At 40.0% G+C, this 22,766-nt stretch overlaps 1 protein-coding gene across 1 annotated transcript; it reads left to right on the top strand.

Moving 5' to 3' along the window:
- Nucleotides 1-1,579: 1,579 nt before the first annotated feature.
- On the top strand, nt 1,580-3,337 carry LOC131220809 (uncharacterized). The gene has a single exon (XM_058215660.1). The coding sequence runs from the start codon at nt 1,952-1,954 to the stop codon at nt 3,137-3,139; it is 1,188 nt and encodes a 395-aa protein (XP_058071643.1). The 5' UTR covers nt 1,580-1,951; the 3' UTR covers nt 3,140-3,337.
- The last annotated feature ends 19,429 nt before the right edge of the window (nt 3,338-22,766 follow it).

The following is a 22,766-nucleotide window of genomic DNA, read 5'->3' as shown; positions in this document are numbered from 1 at the left end:
TAAATTGGCCAGCACCGTTGAAACGCTCCGGGCGCTTGTGATCGGGAAAGCTGACTCCACCCCAGGCGAAAATGCTTGCTTGACTTACTAGCCACACGGGTACGTGACTTTTGAAAACGTGATATCCACCCCGTCCATCAGGTGTGCCCAACCGGTGTTTAGACAGAGGCTAGAAAATTAGGCCGATTCATTTCTTAGGTGGGCCACACCACGGGGAACAGTTGACACAAGAAATCCCACCATTAAAAATATCCAAATTGACTGTGGGGTCCACCGTAGTGCATATATGCAATTACTCTATTCATCTGACGCGCAACACCCGGACGGTGGTATAACGCGGAAATCATGACATTCCACCAATCACATTGGCCACACCATGTGAGTTAGATGTTTTAGGAATAATTTTACACATTTTCCCATAGAGTGGTCCAACTTAGCTTTGGATTGGAATCTTTCTTAAAATCTACGGTGAAAATATGGCGGCCCACCTTATGGACGGGTTGGATCTAATTCATAATCCTCTTGTTGAGGGCAAATCAAGCTCTAGGCAACCGTTGCAAGTTTCATCAGAAGGGCATTTTCGTAATTTTACATATAGAAGGGGAAATAATCCCATAGACACATCTCCACCATATCATGATCCATCTCCGTTCCTCCCTGCATATGGCAGAGTGAACGATTGATCAAGACCGTTCAAATATTATATACTACCACAAGATGTCAATATTTCTGGATTCATAAAAACCGTTCAATCGAAGGCATCCATTTCACTGTTCTCATCTGGATGATAAAATTAACGGTTGAAATATGACAGAAGAAAATTTTATAACATAAATATGATATATATATATATATATATATATAAAATATTTAACACACAATTATTCCTTGATTTAAGATATTTGGACGGTTTAGATCAACATATTCCCATGCAAATTGTGCGATAGAAGGTACGATCTATCATTATATCCATAGAGGCGTATCTACCGTATTATTTCCCAAAACTCGCTCATTGGTCGAAGTCTATTTTAGCAGTTAGTTCGAAGTCCGAGGGCACATATATTACTCAAATGGGGGCCGACTCGAGTCCCTCTTGCGAAAAACCAATATTAATACGTCACCAAGACACTGTACCAACGTTGTAATTTTGATTAATCTGTACCGTCTATCTGAATTAAGAACATTCAATGGTCCAAATTAAAACAATAAAATCAATTTTATGTCTTTGGTTAGATTTATAGGTTAATAATATAATAATCAACGGATGACATAAAAATTGAAAAAATAAAATATTTAATCGTAGTTTTTGGGAGCCAAAATAGAAAAATCGAGCGGATGGATGGTCACGATTACTCAAACGTTCAGCCACGTGTACATGCAATTTGCAACGAATAAGAGCTGGTCCATTGCACAGTGCACTGGAAAGCTACATCTTACCCCAACAACCAGCCAAATCTACGTGGCAGTACTTGCCACGTGGATGTCCACGTGGCGTGTCTCTATTCGTAAACGTAGCGAAACGACGTTTGCCGGACGTCCTTAAATAGCTCTGGCAGCGCCATTTGATGACGCTTCCAAAACCCTAAAACAGCGACCGAAAGCGAAGAAATCTCCCTCCAGAAGAAAATCCGGTTTTCCGGCGATTTTTTTCGTAAAAATCGGCTATCTTTCTTCGTCGAATCTCGTTTTCTGGCATTTTTACGGTCTCCGTCACAAGAATCCGCGATTTCGCTCTATCACTAGCCGCTTTTTTTCCGTCGATTTTTGCTTATCAGTCTGATAATCTGGTTTCCCGGCGTTTCTATCTGTTTGATTATCGTTTTCGGTAAAAAATCGGCCGTTTTAGCCCTCGCGTATATATCGTTTCGCAGGCGTCATTTTTGTTCGAAAAAGTCGGCGATTTTTTGCCGGATTCTCTGTACGTTATCTTAAAGCTACCTTTCCATGACCGATGATGGCATCTGCTTGCGTGAACAACATTGGAATGTCGCCGGAAAATTTCCTCGACTGCCCGCCGGCATACTCGCCGTACGGATGGCTCAGCCCTAGAATCTCTTTCAGCCGTGATTTCGTCGACGACGGTTCGAACATTGCCGGTGATATGCCCGCTCCGGCCGCGGTGCCTGAAGGCCCACCTGAAAAATCAGATCTAGAAGCTTCTGGTAAGGATCTGATAGATTTCGAGTTTAGACTCGACGATCCAGTCGCAATGCTCCCCGCCGACGAGCTCTTCTTGGACGGGAAGCTCGTGCCGCTGCAGCTAGCTGCAATCCGTCCGTCGTGTGATCCGACGGCCGAGATCCGGTCCACACGATCTCCAGACGCCACGAAATCGCGGCGGAGGGCGGAGTTTTCCCGATCGGATCCCTACGTGTTCTCTCCAAAGGCGCCGAGGTGTTCAAGCAGATGGAGAGAGCTTCTTGGCTTAAAGAAGCTCCAAAACCCTAAGCCGGAGCAAGAGCTACAGAAATCGAATTCCCTGCCCGTGAAAAGCCCTAACCCGAAATCCCTGAAGCATTTCCTTCACCGGCACCCGAAATCCCATTCGATCGATTCCAATCTCAGCCTTCCGTTGCTACGGGATTCCGATTCGGAGTCGTTCTCGATCTCATCATCTCGTCTATCGCTCTCATCGTCTTCCTCATCCGGCCCCGATCACGAAGACCTCCCTCGCCTCTCTCTCGATTCCGAAAAGCCCAACCCAAACCAGACCCGACTCCGAGTCAATCCCCCCAGGGTAAGGGTATCGAAGCCCCGGGCACTGTCCGATCCAACAGCCAGGATCGGCCGGAGCCCGATGCGCCGTGCGCCTGATTCGACAGCGATCCCTGTCCGTGGCGTCTCCGTCGACAGCCCGAGAATGAATTCCTCTGGCAAGGTAGTTTTCCAGAGCTTGGAAAGGAGCTCGAGCAGCCCCGGCAGCTTCAACGGCGGATTGAAGACCGGAAAAAACAGAGGGATGGAGAGATCGTATTCGGCGAATGTGAGGGTTACGCCGGTGTTGAATGTGCCGGTCTGCTCGTTGCGGGGATCGTCTAAGACCGGGTCTATGTTCGGGTTCGGGCAGCTGTTCTCGCCGCAGAAAAAAGACGGCAATGTTGCCAGAGGACACAATCGGTGCAGGACCGATCGGATTTGATCTGATCGATGCTCCTTTGATTAATCAACGGTGGTAAAATTTCTATCAACTGCTCTTTTTTTTTTTCCTCCTTTTAATGAATTCCGGGTTATTTTGCTTACATCTTTAGATGTATATATGCGGCATTTTTCTTTCTTTAAATGTAGGGTTTTTTTTCCCCATTGATCTGATCTAGAAATGGAAAATCTTTTTTGTTCTGGAATCTGTTTCTGTTTCTGTTTCAAATGGCTGGTTTAATACTCTGGAAGAGGGTGATGCTCCATACTCGTGCCTACTGGAATTGTATACGTGGCAGACAAGTACTAAAATTTGAACTGTTCAGGTAAATGGGTGGAGAAATATCTCTGAACTCGGCTTCGGTAGTTGCCCGTCCAGTACGGTGCTGGAAAAGCTCTGTCGGCCCACTATAACGTATGTCTTATCCACGCCGTCCACTCGTTTTGGCATGAGTCCAAAATGCGGTAGATCCAAATATCTAGTGGACCACACCACAGGAAACAGTAGTGATTGAACGCCTACCATTGAAAATTTCCCTTGGCCCACTGATTATTTATATCAGCTTGATCCAAAACTTCAGTGGTCCCAAGAAAATTTTAAAGGTGGTTTCCTATGGTGTGGTCCACCTGAGATTTGGATGTCATTTTTGGGCTAATACCATAAAATGATCTGAAAAAAAAAAAAAGAAGGGATGGACGGCGTGGATAAACACATGCATAATAGTGGGCCCAGAGCTTTTTACCGCATGGAACAGTACCGAGCTCGGTACTGGAGGGGTCACTACCGAAGCCGAGTCTCGTATGTCACAAAATCATGAAAGGGGGGAAAGCACATTCCTTGATATGGGAACCTTTGCTATTTTCCGTTAAAATGGTGGGAGTGTTGGCTACTATGCGTTTTTAAACCGTCCAGGAGATGGCCCCACTGATCGTACTGATACTGTTGTATGTTCAGTGGATATTTTGGGCCATTACCTAGCTAAAATTGACGGTTACGTTTGAAGCACGTTATGCCACGTGTACTATTTCTGTGTGAATGCATATGGAGCACATCATGCTCTACGGGAGTATGTTTTTCTTGATCTTTTGGATTTTGGGAAAATGAGGAGAGATAGGATTCGGTTTTGATTTGGGGATTTATGGATTTTATTATTATTATTTTCCTGCCGTTTTACAGGGATGCTATGGGACCATCGGTTTTTCCCGCTCATGCACTGACCCGTCCAGTACCGATTCGGTGTTTTTATCCATGCCGTCCATTCATTTTTTTCAGCTAATTTTAGGACTAAGGGCCCAAACATGAGGCAGATCAAAATCTCAGGTGTACCGCAACATAGGAAACAGTGGTGTGATTGAACGCCCACCATTGAAAACCTCATAGGGTCCACTGTAATGTTTGTTTGCCATCCGACCTGTTGATTTGTTCACACAGATCTGGATGAAGGGAAAACACAAATATCAGCTTTGATCCAAAACTTTCTTAGCTCCCAAGATGTTTTTAATGGTGGCCGTTGAATCACCTCTGTTTCCTGTAGTGAGGTCCATCTGAGATTTGGATCTACCTCATTTCTGGGCTAATGTCCTAAAATGAGGGATAAAACACATACATCATGGTGGGGCCAAGGCACCGACTATGGCAGGGAAGAAAGCGGATTGCGTACTGAGTAACTCAGTACCCTTAGCGTACTGAGTAAACTGTGTGGGGTCCACTGTTATTTATTTATTTTATCCACTCCGTTAATCCATGTTAAAAGATAATTTTAGTACTATATCCCAAAAATGAAGCAAATTAAATTCTCAAGTGGACCACACTACAGGAAACAGTTTGATTGAACCTCTACCACTGAAAATTTTTTGGAGGCCAAAGAAGTTTTGTGGATCAAGCTAATGTTTGTATTTTCTCTTCATCCATGTCTTTTTGATCCTATGAACAGGTTGGATGGCAAATAAAAATTAATTTACACCCTAGGAAGGTTTCAACGGTGGAAATCATTATTCCACACTGTTTCCTGTGTAATGGTCCACTTGAGATTTGGATTCACTTCAATTTTGGTATAAACTCCTAAAATTATCATTAAAAATGGATGGACGGTGTGGATAAACCACATACATTAACAGTGGGCCCAACTGAGTTTACTCAGTACGATAAAAGCGTACTCCGATTCCGGCAGGGAAATGCTTACCGTAGTAACCTTCCCGGGTCCACCGAGATGTTTATACGCCATCCAAACCCTTCCACTGGGATCAACTGAAAACCCCAAAATATTAACCTGATTCAAAACTTCTGTGGCCTCAACGGTGGGTGTTCAATCCCCACTGTTCCCTGTCGTGTGGCCCACTTCAATTTGGGATGTTCCTCGTGTCCGAACGTGAGCTGGCAAAACGGATGGATGGGGTGGATTTCTCGCAAATATCACGGTGGGCCCTACCTAGCGTGGGTCGAAGGCAATCCGCCTCTGGAAGCTAATGTTGAATGAATTTAGAACCGTGCGTAATAATAATTATTATTTTGTCGTATTTTGCTAACATGGGCTGCTATCGTGGTTTGAGAAGGTTTTGGTGCACTGTTCAGGACCGTCTGTCTGTTGGGTCTCACCATCGATGGCCTACTTCCAGAAAATCTTTTCAATAGACTCGCGTGACATTTCGATGATGGCCTTCTAAGAGACGGTTGAAAATGGAAATTCAGGGAGATTGGTTGATACGATCGATCTTGGGAGAGTTGCATGGGCCATCGACGGTGGATATGCAATCGGCCCACTGGTCCGGATTGGATTCTTGGATAGGCTTCCCCACTCTTCAGTACAATCGGTTGTGTGATGTACAAATGGGCTCCACTCACATGGTGGGCCCTAGAATGGATGGTTTAGGTCCCAAAAATCACAGCTGTTAGACAATCCTATGCATCTGATCTGTGGCCATTAAAGTGGTGGTGGAAAAACGACAGTTAACGGTCAAATATCCCTAGATTAAACTATATAATAAGTAATGGATAGGATCATCTCATGGTTTGTGGTTTTAAAACGTGAGCCGTCTGTCCTCGTGTCAGTGCACGGGTGGGCTCGATCGGTACATCACCCTACCACGTATCATTTGGTTCGCTTATTTACGTTCGAACATACCCATTACTGTGGATGGATGGTGGTTCAAAATACACTCGTCAAACAATCCTAGCCGTCTCCTTGGTGGCCATCAAATTAATAGAAGTGATGGACAGGATTCTCTTGTATATGTGATCTTTCGAAATACTGGCCATCCATAATAGGTAGGTATCACCAGATGGATGGCTCCGATTAATGTATCTCTCCTGTCCATTGCTCTGCCACGTGGATCATGAAGAGATTGGCTTTAGACATGTTCTGGTTCTTCGAGACGAGTGGGCTGGCAAATGGTAACCACTTGGGAGGGCCTGCCATCAGATCTGCAGCTGATCGTGTGTGGCCCACCATGGTAGGTTTATGGCATCCAACCTGTCCTGCAGGCTGCAGCATCGTCCCACATGCAACTGGGATGCCCAAAATAAAAATAAAAATAAAAATAAAAAAAATCCATTCATCAGGTGGGCCATTACATGATCTTCAAGGTTTAGGGGCCATTGTTTTCTGAGTCGGATTGCTGCGACCCTTCCTGTGGTCGGAAGCTAAGTGGGGCCCACCGTGATTTTTCTTGGAAATCCACCTGTCCATCCATTTTGCCAGCCTATGTTAGGCTGTGAGCCCAAAGAAGGAGCGGATCCAAAACTCAGGTGGACCACGCGACATGTAAACATCACGGTGCGTCCCTCGAATGTCTCAACGGTAGGCATTTCCCTTCCCACTTTTTTCCTGTCATGTGGCTCACGTAGTTTCGGATCTGCCTCATTTCAGACGCGGTTTGGCTGGCGAGGTGGCTAGTGGTCGGTGCTCTCTGGGCTCCATCCTGATGTATGTGCTTTATCCAGGCCGTCTATTCATTTCTCCTGATCATTGTAGGGCTTGATTACAAAAATGAGGCAGATATAAATATCTGGTGGACCACACCACAGGAAACCAGTGGTGATTGAATGACGACCATTTAAAACCTCCTAGGCCCACTGTAATATTTATTCGACATCCATCCTGTTGATTGGATCGCATCGTGGATGAAGGGAAAAAATAAATAAATATCAACTTGATCCAAAACTTTTGTGGCCTTACAAGAAAATTTTAACGGTGGGCGTTCAATCAACACTGTTTCCTGTAATGTGGTCCACTTGAGGTATGGATCTACCTCATTTTTGGCTCATAGAATAATAAAATTACATGGAAAAATAGATGGACGGTGTGGATGAAACACATACATCATGATAAGGCCCACAGAGCATAGACCACTAGCCATTGGCTAGTGGCAGGGTTACTAGCCAATCCGCTCCCATCATTTCTGGGTTCATGCCGTAACATGAGCTGTTGCTTGGAAGAGGATTTCTCGGACGCGGTTTAGCCAGCGGCTATTTGTCGGTGATCTGTGGGTCCCACTATGATATAAGTGTTTCATCCACGCCGTCCATTCATTTTTCCAAATCATTGTATGGTATGAGCCAAAAATAAGGTAGATTCAAATCTCAAGTGACAAGTTTTGGAACAAGCTGATATTTGTTTTTACCCCGTCACCCAGGTGGCAAATAAACAATACACAGGTTTAATGGTGGGCATTAACTGATTTCTGTTTTCCTGTGGTGTGGTCCACCTGAGATATAGATCTGCCTCATTTTCGGAGTTCAAACCCTAAAAGATTAGGAAAAATGGATGAACGGTGTAGATAAAACACATAGAACATGGTGGGGACCACAGAGTACCGAAAGTAGTCACTAACTAAACCGGGTCCGGATATCTCACAAACATCAATAAGGCAATCTCCTTCCATCGTTATCCATGTAATGCCCTGGCCTGATGATTGGATGTGCTGGGCTCTGACTGCATCCTTCTGATTGGTCGGATTGCTTGCCCATACCATGGTAGGCCCCACCCACAACCAGCTCTGAATGATTCTCCTCCATCCTTCCATCACTGTTTGTAATGGTTGTTGTATGCTGTTCTTACAGCATATTTTAGTCTCTCAACAATAATAACCACTAACATGCGCCCTTCAGTTAGACATGTGGGGCTGTGCATTATAAAAATTGAAAACAAAAGGTGTTCCGGGTCATGTGCGTCTTGTTCTACTAGGCGCAAGTTAGAGATTCTCGACCGTTAGTTTGTTATTTAGCATTTGAAATAGTTGTTTTTTTTTTTTGGCAAGATGCTTACTTATATTATTATATAGTAGACATGAGCAAGAAAGTATCATTTTTAGTGGGCCCCTTTGTTTGAAAGCGGATTGCATGTGACCCCGGGCTGTGTGGGGCCACAGAGATGTCCGTGACAATCCACTCCGTCCATCTGTTTTGAAAGACCACAATAAGACAGGATTCTTAAAATCAGGCAGATACAAAACTCATGTGGGCCATATCACACGAAAAAGTGGGGATTGAACGCCAGGGGTGATGGATTTTTTTTTTGTAAATCATCAGGATGATAGTTTATCTGAGTTGTAATAACCACACCGACGCTTTAGATGGCATATGAAAATCATGGTCAGCTCTAGGAAGGTTTCAACGGTGGATGTTTCTGTTACTACTGTTTCTTTGGTGTGACCCACATGAGTTTTGGATTTGCCTGTTTTTTGAACTCATATTTACTTTGGTCTTTCAAAACAGATGGACGGAGTGGATTTGTCACTGACATCTCTGTGGCCCCACACAGCCCTGCCACAGGTATATCTCTGTGCCGAGGTCCAGGCAATCGGGCTTCCCTTTGTTTCTGCTTCTTTCGTGGATTAGGTGTGGGGCCTACCTTGATGAATGTGGCCGTCCATCCGTTTTTCCACCTCATTTTAGGATATCCAAAAACTTAAGAAGATCCAAATTTTAGGTGGACCACACCACTGGAAACAGTGGTGAATGACCACTAAAAATTTTTCGTGGGTCACAAGAGTTTTGGATGAAACCGACATTTGTATTTCCCCTCCATCCAGGTCTGGTTGACCTTGGGTTGGATTGCAAATAAATGTTATGGTGGGCCTTGGAAAGTTTTTAATGGTGTGCTTTCAATCACCACCTTTACCTGTAGTGTGGGCCACATAAGATTTGGATCTGCTTAATTTTTGTCAACATGTACTAAAATGAGCTGAAAAAACGCATGGACGGTGTGGATATACAAAAAATCATCATGGTGGGCCCAGGGTAACACCTAATCCACTCCCAGTCGCAGGCATCAAATAACAGAGGATCAAATAACATAATCCATAGCGTTGATCTATGCAGGCCCATCAAATTGGGAAACTCAAATAGCTTATTGACGGTCGAGATCTGATGAGATTCCATATTCAGACCCTCAACATTATCATAAGCTACAGCCATTTTCTGCTGTGTTTTGTCCTCTTCCCTCTTCTCCCCCCCTTTTAGTTGCTGGAAAGAGCCAAATGACACGGTATAGCTCACGTTGTATTAGATTCACCTGTCGGGTCTGAAGCTGATGATATGGGTAATGTGGGCCCCACCGTGGAATTATCTAAATGGTAAAATCATAACCCTTTAATGGGTGACCAGGAAAAATCCGTACCATTTTTGGGGTCACTTGGCCTTAGCTGTTTTGCCAGGACCATGTTCCATGATTGAAAAGCCCACCTTCATGACCCCTTCAACCAACGGTGATCGAGTCCTCTATGGCAAAAAAAAGCCATATTCTGTAGCTGGCCCATTATATCAACGGTCATGATTTACTAAAGGGATTCTGTCATCGCAGCGCAGGTACTATAGATGGAATAGATCTAAAGTGTTAATTAGATACCCAGTTTAAAAATCATACCATTGGGACAATCCTAACCGTGTAGTTTGTGTGAAACAGATGGACAGCAAAAGGCAAAATCCATCAATGGCTCAAGAGGAGAAAATCTTCATTTGTTAGATGGTTAGGATCATGTAAGCTCACAAGATTAGAAAGCAAAATGTTCATTTGAGTGAATGAGAAATTCAACCCTTCCACTGGATTAGCCCCACCGTAAGGATCAGGTAGTGCAAATGGCAGTCGCATCTACTCATCATCAGGTGGGCCACACCACCATCGGTAAAAATAGCGGTTACATTCTGCCGATCATGTTTTACATTTGTCGAATGCGATTTCAACGCGGCGACAACTTTTCAAACATATTTCAATGTTGCCGTGGCCATAATGGTTACTCGTCCTTATCTCATAATCATCCACCCATCACGACTCTTCGAAGATATACCCGTTAATGTAACTCTTTTGAAGCAATACCCATTAATGTACTATCTACTGTATATTTAACACATATCATGAAGATATCTAGCTTACCACGTAGCTACTTTTACAACATTAACCCGATGCTGTGAGATTTTCTCCAAATAGTTGGTTATTGTTGATGCAAAAATTTGGTCTGCTCTTTTTAAACTTTTGAGTATCTGTATAAGAAGAAGACAAAGAAGACTTTGGCTAAAGCAGAAGACTCTTCAATGATAAAGTCGAGCTAGGAATTTGGGTATGCTAGTATCGAGGGGTTTTGGGTGAGACGTTCTGTGTAACTTTCATCATTAGAGGCGTCTTTATTCATAGATTAGGAAAGGTAGTGGCGTAGGAGGAGTTTTCTTACTTAGTAGGATATCCCACAGTAGGATTAGAATCCTGTTGGGAACCAAAGTGATTGCCCTAGATTTTCGACTAAGATCTTGAGAGAATTCGTACCGCGATAAGCTTCCTACATCTTCAGTTACGATCCTGGGCAAAGGAGGTCGGGTTTTGGTAGGACGCAATCCGTGCCGACTTGAAGTGTATTAGCCTGGGACGTGCTAACTCGGGGCCTGCCGACCTGTGGTGCGCCAAGCTGGGCCATGCCAAGTTGTCTCCTTAATTGAGTCTCCGGATTTCTTTTATTGAGGTTTACGATCCCCCTTGCTAGTGAAATGTTGAGCTCGGGTCTGGAGTTTCTATTATTGCGTGGCTCAGCTAAGTGCATAAGGTTTCGACCTGACCTGTTTCTATATCAGTCCGTTTTTCTCATAACAATTATTATAATCCATGTGAAATGAAATTACATAATATTACAATAATTTAAAATTTTTAATGTATTTTATGTAAATTTAATTCCATTTCACATCTAGTACACTCCCAAATGCTCTTAAGCCCTGTTAAAGGAGCCCATGTAACTCAAAGCTACATAGGCTCACCACAATGTTTATGTGACATCCACTTAATCTATCAATTTAGCCAAATCATTTTAGGGTATGATCATAAAATTAAGAGAAATACAAGACTACGTGAGCCACACCACATGAAACAATGGATATAGAAATCTCAGCCCTTGAAATCTTCTTGAGGCCCACCACGATCTCTATATGCTATCCAACTTGTTCATGAGGTAATTCCCACTGCAATGCAGGGAAAACACAACTATCTTCCCGATTGAAAACTTTTTTTGACCCTAACAAGGTTTTAAATCACCACTTTTTGTGGGGCCCACTTAAAGCTTGGATCTGCTTTATTTTTGGGCTCCCAATATCTAACATTATATGTTAAAACTGATGGACGGATATTAAACAGACATCACGGTGGTCCCCACAGAGCTTTGGGTTACATGGGCTGTGTGATAGGGATTTACGTACATGCATCGCGTGCCTTGTCTTTTGGTACATGCCAGGTGGCGTCCATCCATCAATTCCATATATACATGAATGAATTCAAATACATTTATCATGCGATGTTTCCGACCATTTATTCTGTTCGTGGAACGGACAAAACACTAGCTATTGATCGAGTGTCATTCACATGCCACGTGTACGGTGATCTGAACCTGGTACAATTGACGTGGCACATGTAATGATGATCCCCGGCCACCTAGAATCCTCTGGCATCACTGGCCACGAATAAAAAAATTTCTATGATTGGACTATCCCAACCATCCAACAGATGAACCTTCTCCTCTCATCGATAGTAATAATTAATAAATATAAAAGTAAATAAATGCATCTGTTTTTTCTAACCTTTTATTATGATGTCAGATGGAAAGGCTGGGTTTTTTTTTTTCCTAATTAATGACAATTTTATTAAAAATGAAAAAAAGAAAAAGAAAAAGGGCCATGATGAGGATTTTAAAAGGGATCATGACAGATTCCCACCTCAACAATAAGGTATTTGCAAATACCCTAGCATAAAAATATATTGCTCACAAACAACCACATTGTTGATTCATTAATATTGTAAATACTTATATTCAGTTATTTTTCATTATATCTATTGGAAACCATTAAAAAATTACAGAAAATATGCGTATGAAACATATCATCAAATTTTCTTCCATGGAAAAACTATAAACCCTTTAATTCTTGTTGAAGGAAGACTATAGTTTCTAGAATTGTCTACTTATGCTCTTATACTGGGTTGATAGTAGCTTGTAACTGCAGCATTGCCATTCCTGTGCTGCTGCTCTCAGTTTGAACAGTGATCCCGTGTTAATGGTAAATTTTATTTTTCACCTCCATCTTTGATTTACATTCAACCAAATAACTTTTACACATTCAAAAGTCTTTTGATTTTCAAGACAAAAGGAATTCATTGGAGGAAGAGCCTCAACCTGTTTTAATTGCTTGATAAGTGCATTTAACAGCTTGCTGAATAGATGGTTGGTCTTTCACTTTCGATGCTACGAGTCGGTGACATTTGATTAAAATTGGACCACAAATTGATTCTATCGTGCCCTAAACTAGATATGTGTACAACATACTCAAATTCTAGACCAACGGTTAGAGAAGCAGTTGAGATATCTAATGAAAGGAATTATGATGATAATTACATAGATTAAAGAGGTAGTTTATTGAAAACCTTCTTGAAAAAGGTATTAGAATGTCAATTCTTTATTAAGTAGGTTGTCTTTTATATATAAAAAGATTCTTCTTGAGTTGTAAAGAGAAAATGAGGTTTCAGGGAATTGATAGTTTTGTCATTTTTTCAAAACATGCCAAAGAAGCCAACAACCATTAGAAAAATTAACCAAAAATAAGTATTTCCATTGTATGAATTATAATGTGGTTATTCATGGAAGTATTTTTTTTTTTTATTGGTTACAAATATTATGTTATTTTGGTAATTATTTGCAGAAACCCCTTCCTAAAGCTAATACAAAGATTGTACTACCCAAGTATTACATGAAAGAAATGCTCTAGTCCTCTTAGAGCACTGCTCCTAGTTGTATCTATCAACTGGACACTCCAATCCACCGACAGAAATTGTCTATTAGGTCCAAAGCATAAATTATGGCCTACTATACAAAACTCACATTGATAAGATGATCTAATTCATCCTAGTTTGTCCTTATTATTTTTGTAGGCATCTTTTTCCCAAGCTACGAATGAGATGGTTAGGATTGCTTCGCGAAAGTGACTCTTAACAATCATGAGTAGGCTATGATGGGACCCAAAAAATAAAATATTGGATCTATTTTGGTATATGATGTAGACCATCTAAATAAAAGGCTAATGATAAGATAGTTATGATTGCCAAATTAGTGTAATATTTGTATAGTAGCCCTAAAATCTGATTTGACCTAATGTATAACTAGTCTATAAAATCTATTTTGACCTAGTGCATTGTCTAAAGCTAGTGGTGTACCTGGTTAGCAGTAAATGAATGTAAACAATGTTAAATAAGTAAGGATGACTTCATATTGGTTGATGTATACAAGTATAATTCTTGAAACGATGATTGATTGCTCAGGTAAACTCTGTTGGCTCCACCATAATATATGTGTTTCATTTACATCCTCTATTCATTTTGTCATATCATTTTAGGGTATGAGCACAAAAAAAGAAAAAGAAAAAAGAAAAACACCTTGATCCATAGTTTAATGATAGATTGAGTGAAAGATACCTCGTTTCAACACCGAGGCCTTGGTATCAATCCCTAGTGGGGGTGGCTAACAGTGAAGTGTCAACTGACAGTGGGGTGTACTAACAAGCTGACAAAAAAAGAAAAAAAAATTTAAAAAAAATGAGGTGGATCTAAAACTTCTGTAGCCACCAAGAACTTTTCAATAGTAGGCATTCAATCCTCATTGTTTTCTGTGGTGTGGTCCATTAGAGCTTTGGATCTATTTCATCTTTGGGCTCATGCCCTAAAATGATCATATGAAAAAAGGAATGGCCATCAGGGATATAACATATATATCATGGTTGGGTCCACCTGTTACAAGATTGAGTTTTATTTGATTTTCAAAGCTAAATTTCCCACTCTTGACCAAACAGTCTGCACTTGTCTTGATTACCTATGTACCATCATTATATACATTTACGACTAACCAGCCAAGCTACTAATTTTCACTGTGCAACTAGTAGCATCATAGCTTATACCAAATCAGAAGCACTGGAGTATTTCTCTTACATAAATGTTCCAGAGAAATGCTCCAATGCTCTCGGAGCACTAAAAGTATAATTCTCCTAGTTTCATCATTTCACTTGGACAGTCCATTTGAACAATCTGAGTGTCCATTAAATTTACAGCACAATTTCATACAAAAATCATATTGATTGGATGATCCAGTCCATCATCAATTTCATACCAAATTATTGATTGGACCTATTTTTGTGTAAATGGTCTTGACCATCCATATTAAAGACCATTGATCAAATGGTTAATATATGCCAAAGTGGTCTGATGTTTGCTTGATAGTTCTTTATGTGCATTGAACCTAATGAATGGTCTATATCAATGGATAGGGCTAAGTGTCCCAATGAACTAGAAGCATTGGAGCATTTCTCTTCAAATCATTTTATTTAAAAGATTTAGCCCATGCAACCATTGAAAATTTTGATCTCCTAAACACCTCTTTAATGGTTTTTTATATGCTTGATCCACTTGTAGCGATGAATCTCGTCATCAGCAATTTCTCAAAAAAATTCAACATTTGATAGTTTTCTCCTGATATTATCAAGAAAAACTCACTTGGAAATGTAATATGAAAATATTTTTTATTAATTAAAATGATTTAAAAATTTTTAAAATGGGTAAAACATGATTATTTTAACTATTAAATAATTTTGAAAATTATGATAATTTTGTGATGAGACTGAAAAATTTAAACATCCATGATTTTGAAAATCTCACGAAATCTTGGTGATGTTTGTCATAATGGTTCAGGTCTACTATTTTCGCTGCTAAAAGTAAAAGATGAAATAAAAAATCATCTTTAGATTTATGGTAGCTTGAAAGGAGTACTCATGCATAACCAAGAGGAAAAATGGGTGAGAAACCTCTCCTACCAGCTTGAGAAAAGTGGTCCACTAATTCCATGTTCCAAAGACACATGGTGCAAACATTAGGAAAATTTCCCATCTTTCTTTTCCTGAGGTAGGCAAGAACAAGCTAACACTCCTCAAGGAGCTTTCTAAGACCAAATGATATATACCTATTTGGAATCTTCTTTAGAAGAGCTTTGTAAGACAAATGCCTATCAAGATTCTTTTTCTAGGACCTTTATAGGGCCAAATGAAACCTATTAGGAATATTCTTTGAAGGAGCTTCATAAGACCAAATGATACCTAATAGGAATTGTCTCTAGGGAACTGTTTGGAGCCTTGTGTTTTTTGAAAGATATGATTGAAAAAACAACTCAACTATTCAATTTTCCACACCCAACCATCCCTTCGATCGGGGAGATGGTTTCCTTTCCGTAAGGGATCCAATGTTGGGAATAATAGTCATTTCTTCTATTAGGAATATTGGAAATATTAGAAAAGATTACATTCATTTTTTTGTATAATGAAAAAAATAATTTCCCTTTACGTGTGTGTATTTTGATTAGGGATTAATTGCTTGTAATCTTCTTAATTGGGCCCTTTTTCTCGTGTATATATTTAAAGGACCATACTGAATGAAATACATTGAAAATTTATTTTTTATTTTATCACCTTCTTAAATGATCTACTTTTGGGGTTTCATTTGGATAATTGGATGTATTTGCATAAGAGCCATCACACACCCCTCAAAGGATTCATGTTCCTAATCAAAATAGTCCTATTAATCATATTTTTATTAAGGAAAACAATAATGAATGAGAATTCTTATGGAGGGGTATTTATTGGATAATTCCATTTTATGTCACAATCCAGATGGTGTATTTTTAATTTTTGTTTATTTAGAGCCTCGTGCATTTGGAAGGCAGTTATGAGGGTATTAGAAGAGATTGTGGAGGTATCCCATATGGGGCCTGTGATGGTTCTTGGATCATATTTTAGGAAGAGAAACCTCAATTTAATAGAAATTATGGTGCAAACATATGTGAAGAGATAGGAAAGAAGAGAGATATTGGGATAGTAAAAATTGCTTAAAATTTAAAGAGGAAAAGTTGAGTTGCAAGTAAAATATGAGCTATCAATTGGCTTTTGCAAATGAAATTAATCTGAACCATCCAATGGACAACAACCACATTTTCAAGTTTTAAAGTTCTTAGAATATTTAAAGTTCTCTATCTAAAAAGACTAACTGTGGGCAAAAATGTCCATGAACTACCCACATTATATATAGTGGAGATTTTGAAAATTATAATTAATACCTTCAAATAGTTACAAGGTTATAGCTTTAGTAAAGTAGAAAATGAGACTATTTGGTCCCTTATTTCCATAGAAATTTCAATGATGAGGAAACATAAGACTTCATGATAGAGAATGCCCTAACATCCTACAACCATGATAGGTAGAAATTTCGAGGTGGAAAGGGGATAGCTCTAGCATTTTCACAACTAAGTGATTCTACCTCTTGCTCGAGTATGGGAGAGGCTAAGCTAGAATGTCCGGTTGTCTCGTGTTAAATGATATCCAACCTCATAGAGCAGTTGTTTTTGGGTAGTGTTTTTCTTCTTCTTTTTTGGGTACCTTGCTGCACAACACAAGATCCTGATGATGGACAATTTTCCTAATTCTTATCATTTTTAAGCTTTTCTTTTTTTAATGAAATAATCAATAATCTGATTTTGGAACATTTCCAGCATTAATTGAGAATACTTTTCTTTTTAAAGAATACCTCAACTTAAAATATTTCTTCACGCTTTTGAAGCTCTACACCGAGATAAAAGCCTAAGTAAACCGTAGTCCAATATGCAAACCATAATTGCGAGCAATCACCTTTTTTTCACAAAGTGCTACCATCCTAACAATAATCACTTACTTAGGAGAACCATGTTATTTTTTCACAAAATGCTACCATCCAACTCTAATCACTTACCTAAGAGAATCATGGTAATGATCTTTAAAGATTTGAATCATATCCCAACCTTTTTTGCATGGCTTACACTCATATCAATCTATGGTTATTATTATTTTTACACACACCTATATGGGCACTTGAACCCCTGACCTCAGTGTTGAAATGTAGTGCGTCTACTGCTGAGCTATGCATTGAGACCCAATTTATGTTTATTATTATTATTAATTGCCCCCTCTTTAAGAAGAAACCTTTTAAGCCCGGTTTGATAAACACCTAAAAATGAGTTCTTCTTTTAGTTAACAGTAATTATGTTTAGATATCTTCATATTTAATACGTAATGAGCTCATGTTAATACTAGTTCTATATTAACACCAAGATCTTTATTATAGAATTAGGCCCTCGCCATGGATGAGGTGTGAATCATGGAGCAAATGGGTCCTAACAGTGTTGATTCAAAAGTTGAACTGAAAGTGGAGCCAAGATGTTGGGACAATGTAGTGATCCACAATCTAACCAAATACAGCTTCCACTACTTGCATAGATCGTAGATGAAAGGAGAATAGTCTTAATCAACATTGATGAATCACCAAAAAAAAGATTGAAAATTGATTTTGATTCTCCAAAGCTAGGTCGTATTGTCCGTTTTTCATAAGAAACTAGTACACATTGGGTGACGCATACCATTTCCATAAGAAACTTTAAATCTTACCTTATAGCGGTTTCTCCTTTTCTCTCTTTTTTTACTCCTCTCTCACTCTCTCACATTTCTCAACTGTTAGGATCTTACGTTAATGTTTCTAGGATTCCTTCACCAATATTATTTTCTCATCTAACCAAACGGTTTGAGTCATGTTAACATGGGCTCATATATATGAAACCATGCACCTTAGTAAGGCGGCACCCAACCCAATCAGACTCAACCAAGTCGGCATTCCATGCCTCTAATTCCTTCGATAAAGGCTTTTTGGAATTGGGCGATAAAACACAAATCTCTTCTTCCACCCTACTTTTCTAAGAGTTAAAATAGAAAATTTTACATTAGATTTAAAGGCGTAGATTGATGACTTCTATTACGTCAAGGTGACACTCTATCACAATTATATTCCTTGAGAAGTAGAATTGACTAATCCTAAAACAAAGTGTCAAGTAACTCAAAAGCTATTATTCCTGAACAACTTGAAGCTGGGCCATATGTGATTTTAATTCTTAATTATTTTGATTATTTTTTAAATATTGAAAAAAAAATCAAATCAAGAAGTTATTATTATTCAATGACCAAGTTTATGGAGAAAAATGATTATTTATTTATTTGCTAGGATAAGATTTTTTATTTTTTATTTTAAAGAATATAAAGTTTTCAATCATTTTACTATTTTGTTGATTGGTATCCATGCAGTAAATAGTAAGAAAAAGGTTGTAAAAAAATAAAAATCTAAAATTTTTTGGATTGCGAGAATGGAAATGCTATTGATGGAAATCCAATAATTTTCATTTGGACTTATTCTACAAAATCTCTCTCTCTCTCTCTCTCTCTCTCTCTCTCTCTCTCGGCCTCATGGGAGTTTTCTATGCAGTAGAATTACGTGTATCCCAGCATGACATGTGCGAGACATCTACTACGTTCATCAGATGCATGATGGGCCATGGCCCAAAAATAGGCCAATCCATAATTTAGGTGGGCCACACCTCAAAGAATAATTGAGTGGACACCCACTCATTAAAACATTTATGATTATTTGTGGGGCCCACGGATATTTGAATTTGGCATGCAGATCTTCCAACGAGGGGTCACATCTAATTTTAGACTATTCCAAAATCAATGTGGGTCCCACCAAATGATTTTAGATGTTTTATTGGTGATTTCACATGAATTGGAAAGATCACACAAAGCAGTGCACGGTTCAGATTTCTGATACACATCAAGGTGGGCCACAATACTGTAACTTATGAGAAGGAGCTTCCCATGAGGTAGACCTCCGTGGGCCCCACCGTGATGTGAGTTAGACATCCACACCGTTCATTTGGTGGGCCCATATGAAATGTTTCCAAAAGTATCATATCTCTCTCTTTTTTCCATCATCAACGGCACAAAAGGGTGGGGTATGATCCAACCATTCATTGGAGTGTGGTTGGTTAGCTTTGGTACTTGTGCTGTCTCTCCAGATAAGGCCATTCTCGGTATTTGTGTTGGGTTTGTATTGCTTATATGGTGTGGCCCACCCTGTCATCTGACCTGTGCCCCTGACAGCCGTTGGTGTGACTGATTTTACCTCCCCACACACCAATCTCCTTTTTGTGAAAACTACAGTTCCCCACCTGTGCTGCATATCATCTTGAGACCATTAGTAACCGTTGGATATGTGTCCTGCATATGGACGGCCAAGAAAGGCAACAGGAATTGTCCACAACTTTGTCTAGTAAAAATCTTAAATATCTGTGGCTAGGATCTTCCGATCTAGGAGATTTTTGTAGAATGATCTATCTACAGAGAGATTCATCATATCAATGGTCTGGATTATCAAATCGATGGGCCTCATTTTCAGAATTTAATATAGCACGTGGAATATTCCCAGCCCACACGGAGTAACTAGTGAGTATTGGACCTGCTAGGAAAAAAAATAAAATCCAGCAGCCTATTTGTTTTGGAGATTGGTATCTGGCCCACTTAATGGAAAGCTAGCCCTAAACTCACACACGTGCATTGTTTTCATGTGGGCTGCACGTGGATGGGCCAGGCCCACATTGCATGTGGGCTTACAGAACTTGTCTTAAGTAGGTATGTTCCACAGTTCATTTGTGATACACAATCTTGCATCTACGATTCTGACCGTTGAAACGATTGGCCCCACGTTCGATTGTCTCTTTCCCACGTGCAAGATACTAGCCATTGAATATTTGGACACCTTTGCCGTACGTTTTAATATTGGTCTATTTGCTTCATTTGATGGTTTGAAACTTTCACATAAATGGGAAGTTTTAGTTCATAGACGGTCCAATCCAAAGTGGGGCCCATTCAAATGAATGGTCTATATATATGGATTGCTAAACCATGGGCCCATTCAGAAAACCCAGTGAACTAATGAAAAAAAGAAAATGCATTATCTTCAAAGGAGGATGTGTAGTGTCCTCAAACCTTGAATGTGTACAAAGTGGGCCCATGGATAGGTGATCCAGACCGTTGATACAATGGATCATATATGGTGTCATTAAGATTTCTGCGATTGTGGGGCCCATCGATTCTACTCGCTGGATCGCAGAGCCATTTTCCCTCTTCAATGGGCTGGGCCTAGCATTGGTTTGGCCTCGGGCCGGGCTTATTTCCAACTTCAATTTTGAGTTGCCCGTGCCCGACTGTAGACATCCCTGGTTGTGGATCAATGAAACACGTAAGCCTAGATATTCTCTGGTATGGCCCACATCTAATCCAATCTAGACCGTCCATCCACAAAGATTAAAGTGTATACTTGAACAAATGATGCAAATGGAATATTTGTTGTTTTAAGAATTGAGTGAGGTGTGAGGAAGTTTTCAATAAAGCTAAAATGCATGTGATGGAGTGGGTAACTGTGTCTCTAATAAAATTGCTCATTTCCCATATTCTTGGCAAGAGTTGTAATTTTTTTTAGGTTTCTTGTATTCTTTGCTGCAACTTTGTTAATAAAACTCCATTTTCAGAGAAAGAAAGAAAGGAAAAAGAAGAAGGATATATATATATATATATATATATATATATATATATATATATATATATAGGGAAAAGGTACTATGCGCTCGACCTCACAATAAGCTCCCGTGAGGTCGAGCTGTGTGGGCCCCACCGTGATGCGTGTCGACCATCAACACCGTGCATTTGATGGGTCCCCTCTAAATTATGGGATATCCCAAAAATCAGCCGTATACGGAACTCAGGTGGGCCATACCATCTAAAATCATGTGAAGACATGCCAAAAACATATAAAAGCACTTGGTGGGGCCCACTTGAGTTTTGAATGTTGCTGAAACTTGGTCTGAACCCTCATCCAAGTGGGACACACATAATGGATGGGCTGGATTTGCAAACCACATCTCTGTGGGCCCAAAAAATGATTATGAATGTTTTAATGGTGCACGGCCCCTCCCCACTTCTGTATGTGGTGTGGCCCACAAAAGTCACGGATTGACTTGATTTTTGAGACCTAGGCCCACGATGGAATGGTGCATCTGACTGATGGGGTAGATTTTCGACACGCATCACGGTGGGGCCCACACAGCTCGACCTCATGGGACGTTATCATAAGCTCAAGCGCATAGTACCTTTTCTATATATATATATATATATATATATATATATATATAGAGAGAGAGAGAGAGAGAGAGAGAGAGAGAGAGAGAGAGAGTCATGCTCCCCTGCACACCTACGCACGTGCGCACCTTTGCACACGTGTTATGGGTGTCTAATCTGAACGGTCCATGTGATGCGGAATCCCATGAAACCCCATGTAACAAATTTTCACCCTAATCTAAAATTCTAGTGGGCCATAGCAAAGAGAAATGCAAATCAAGGGAGGAAACTGTTTTCATTTTTCATGGCCCATCAAAGTTTTAGATTAAAGTAAAACTTGGTCCTTGGGGATTTCACGAGGTGTTGCTTCACATGAACGGTTCAGATTTTGGATCCACATCATGTATGATGGGTTCTCAAAAAAGTTAGTATGTAGTACGTACGAACTAGTTCGCAAGTGAGCGTTTCCGTGTGTGTGTGTCTATATATATATATAGGGAAAAGGTTCTATATGCTCGACTGTATTATACATTCCATAAGGTCGAGTGCTGGCATCATGTTATTTGTCGGATGGTGAAAATTTTAAACAAATAGAGAAATTTTATAGGGAAATTGGATAAATAGAACCGGTGTACCCGGCTATTAAAATATCCCTCCACCTCTACCTCTCTCAAGCTTATTTTATGCCAAAAACCTTGCGCTAGAAACTTATATGGGGCATACCGTGGTCTTTATTTATTTTTATTTTTTAAAAGAAATCCACCCAGTCCATCCATTTATCCATATCATTTTAGGACAAGAGGCTAAAAATGAGCTGGATCCAAGACTCAAGTGGGCCAAAAATGTGAGGATTGAACGTCCACAGTTGAAATATTCGTGGGGTCACAAATGTTTTTAATTAGGATAATATTTTTGTTTTCAGTTCATCTCAGTAGGAATATTGTTATGAACAGTATAGATGCAATTGAAACATCACTTTGGACCTAGGGAGATTTCAACGGTAGAAATTTCCCTACCGACCTTTTCCTTTAGTGCGGCCCACTTGAGTCTTGGATCCGGCTCATTTTTGTCCTCTTGCCCTAATATGATCTCCAAAAATTGATGG

The sequence above is a fragment of the Magnolia sinica genome, chromosome 12 (assembly GCF_029962835.1).
Source record: "Magnolia sinica isolate HGM2019 chromosome 12, MsV1, whole genome shotgun sequence".
NCBI classification, from domain to species: domain Eukaryota; kingdom Viridiplantae; phylum Streptophyta; class Magnoliopsida; order Magnoliales; family Magnoliaceae; genus Magnolia; species Magnolia sinica.
Note: the sequence above shows the minus strand (reverse complement) of the source record. Positions and strands in the feature narration are given on the sequence as shown.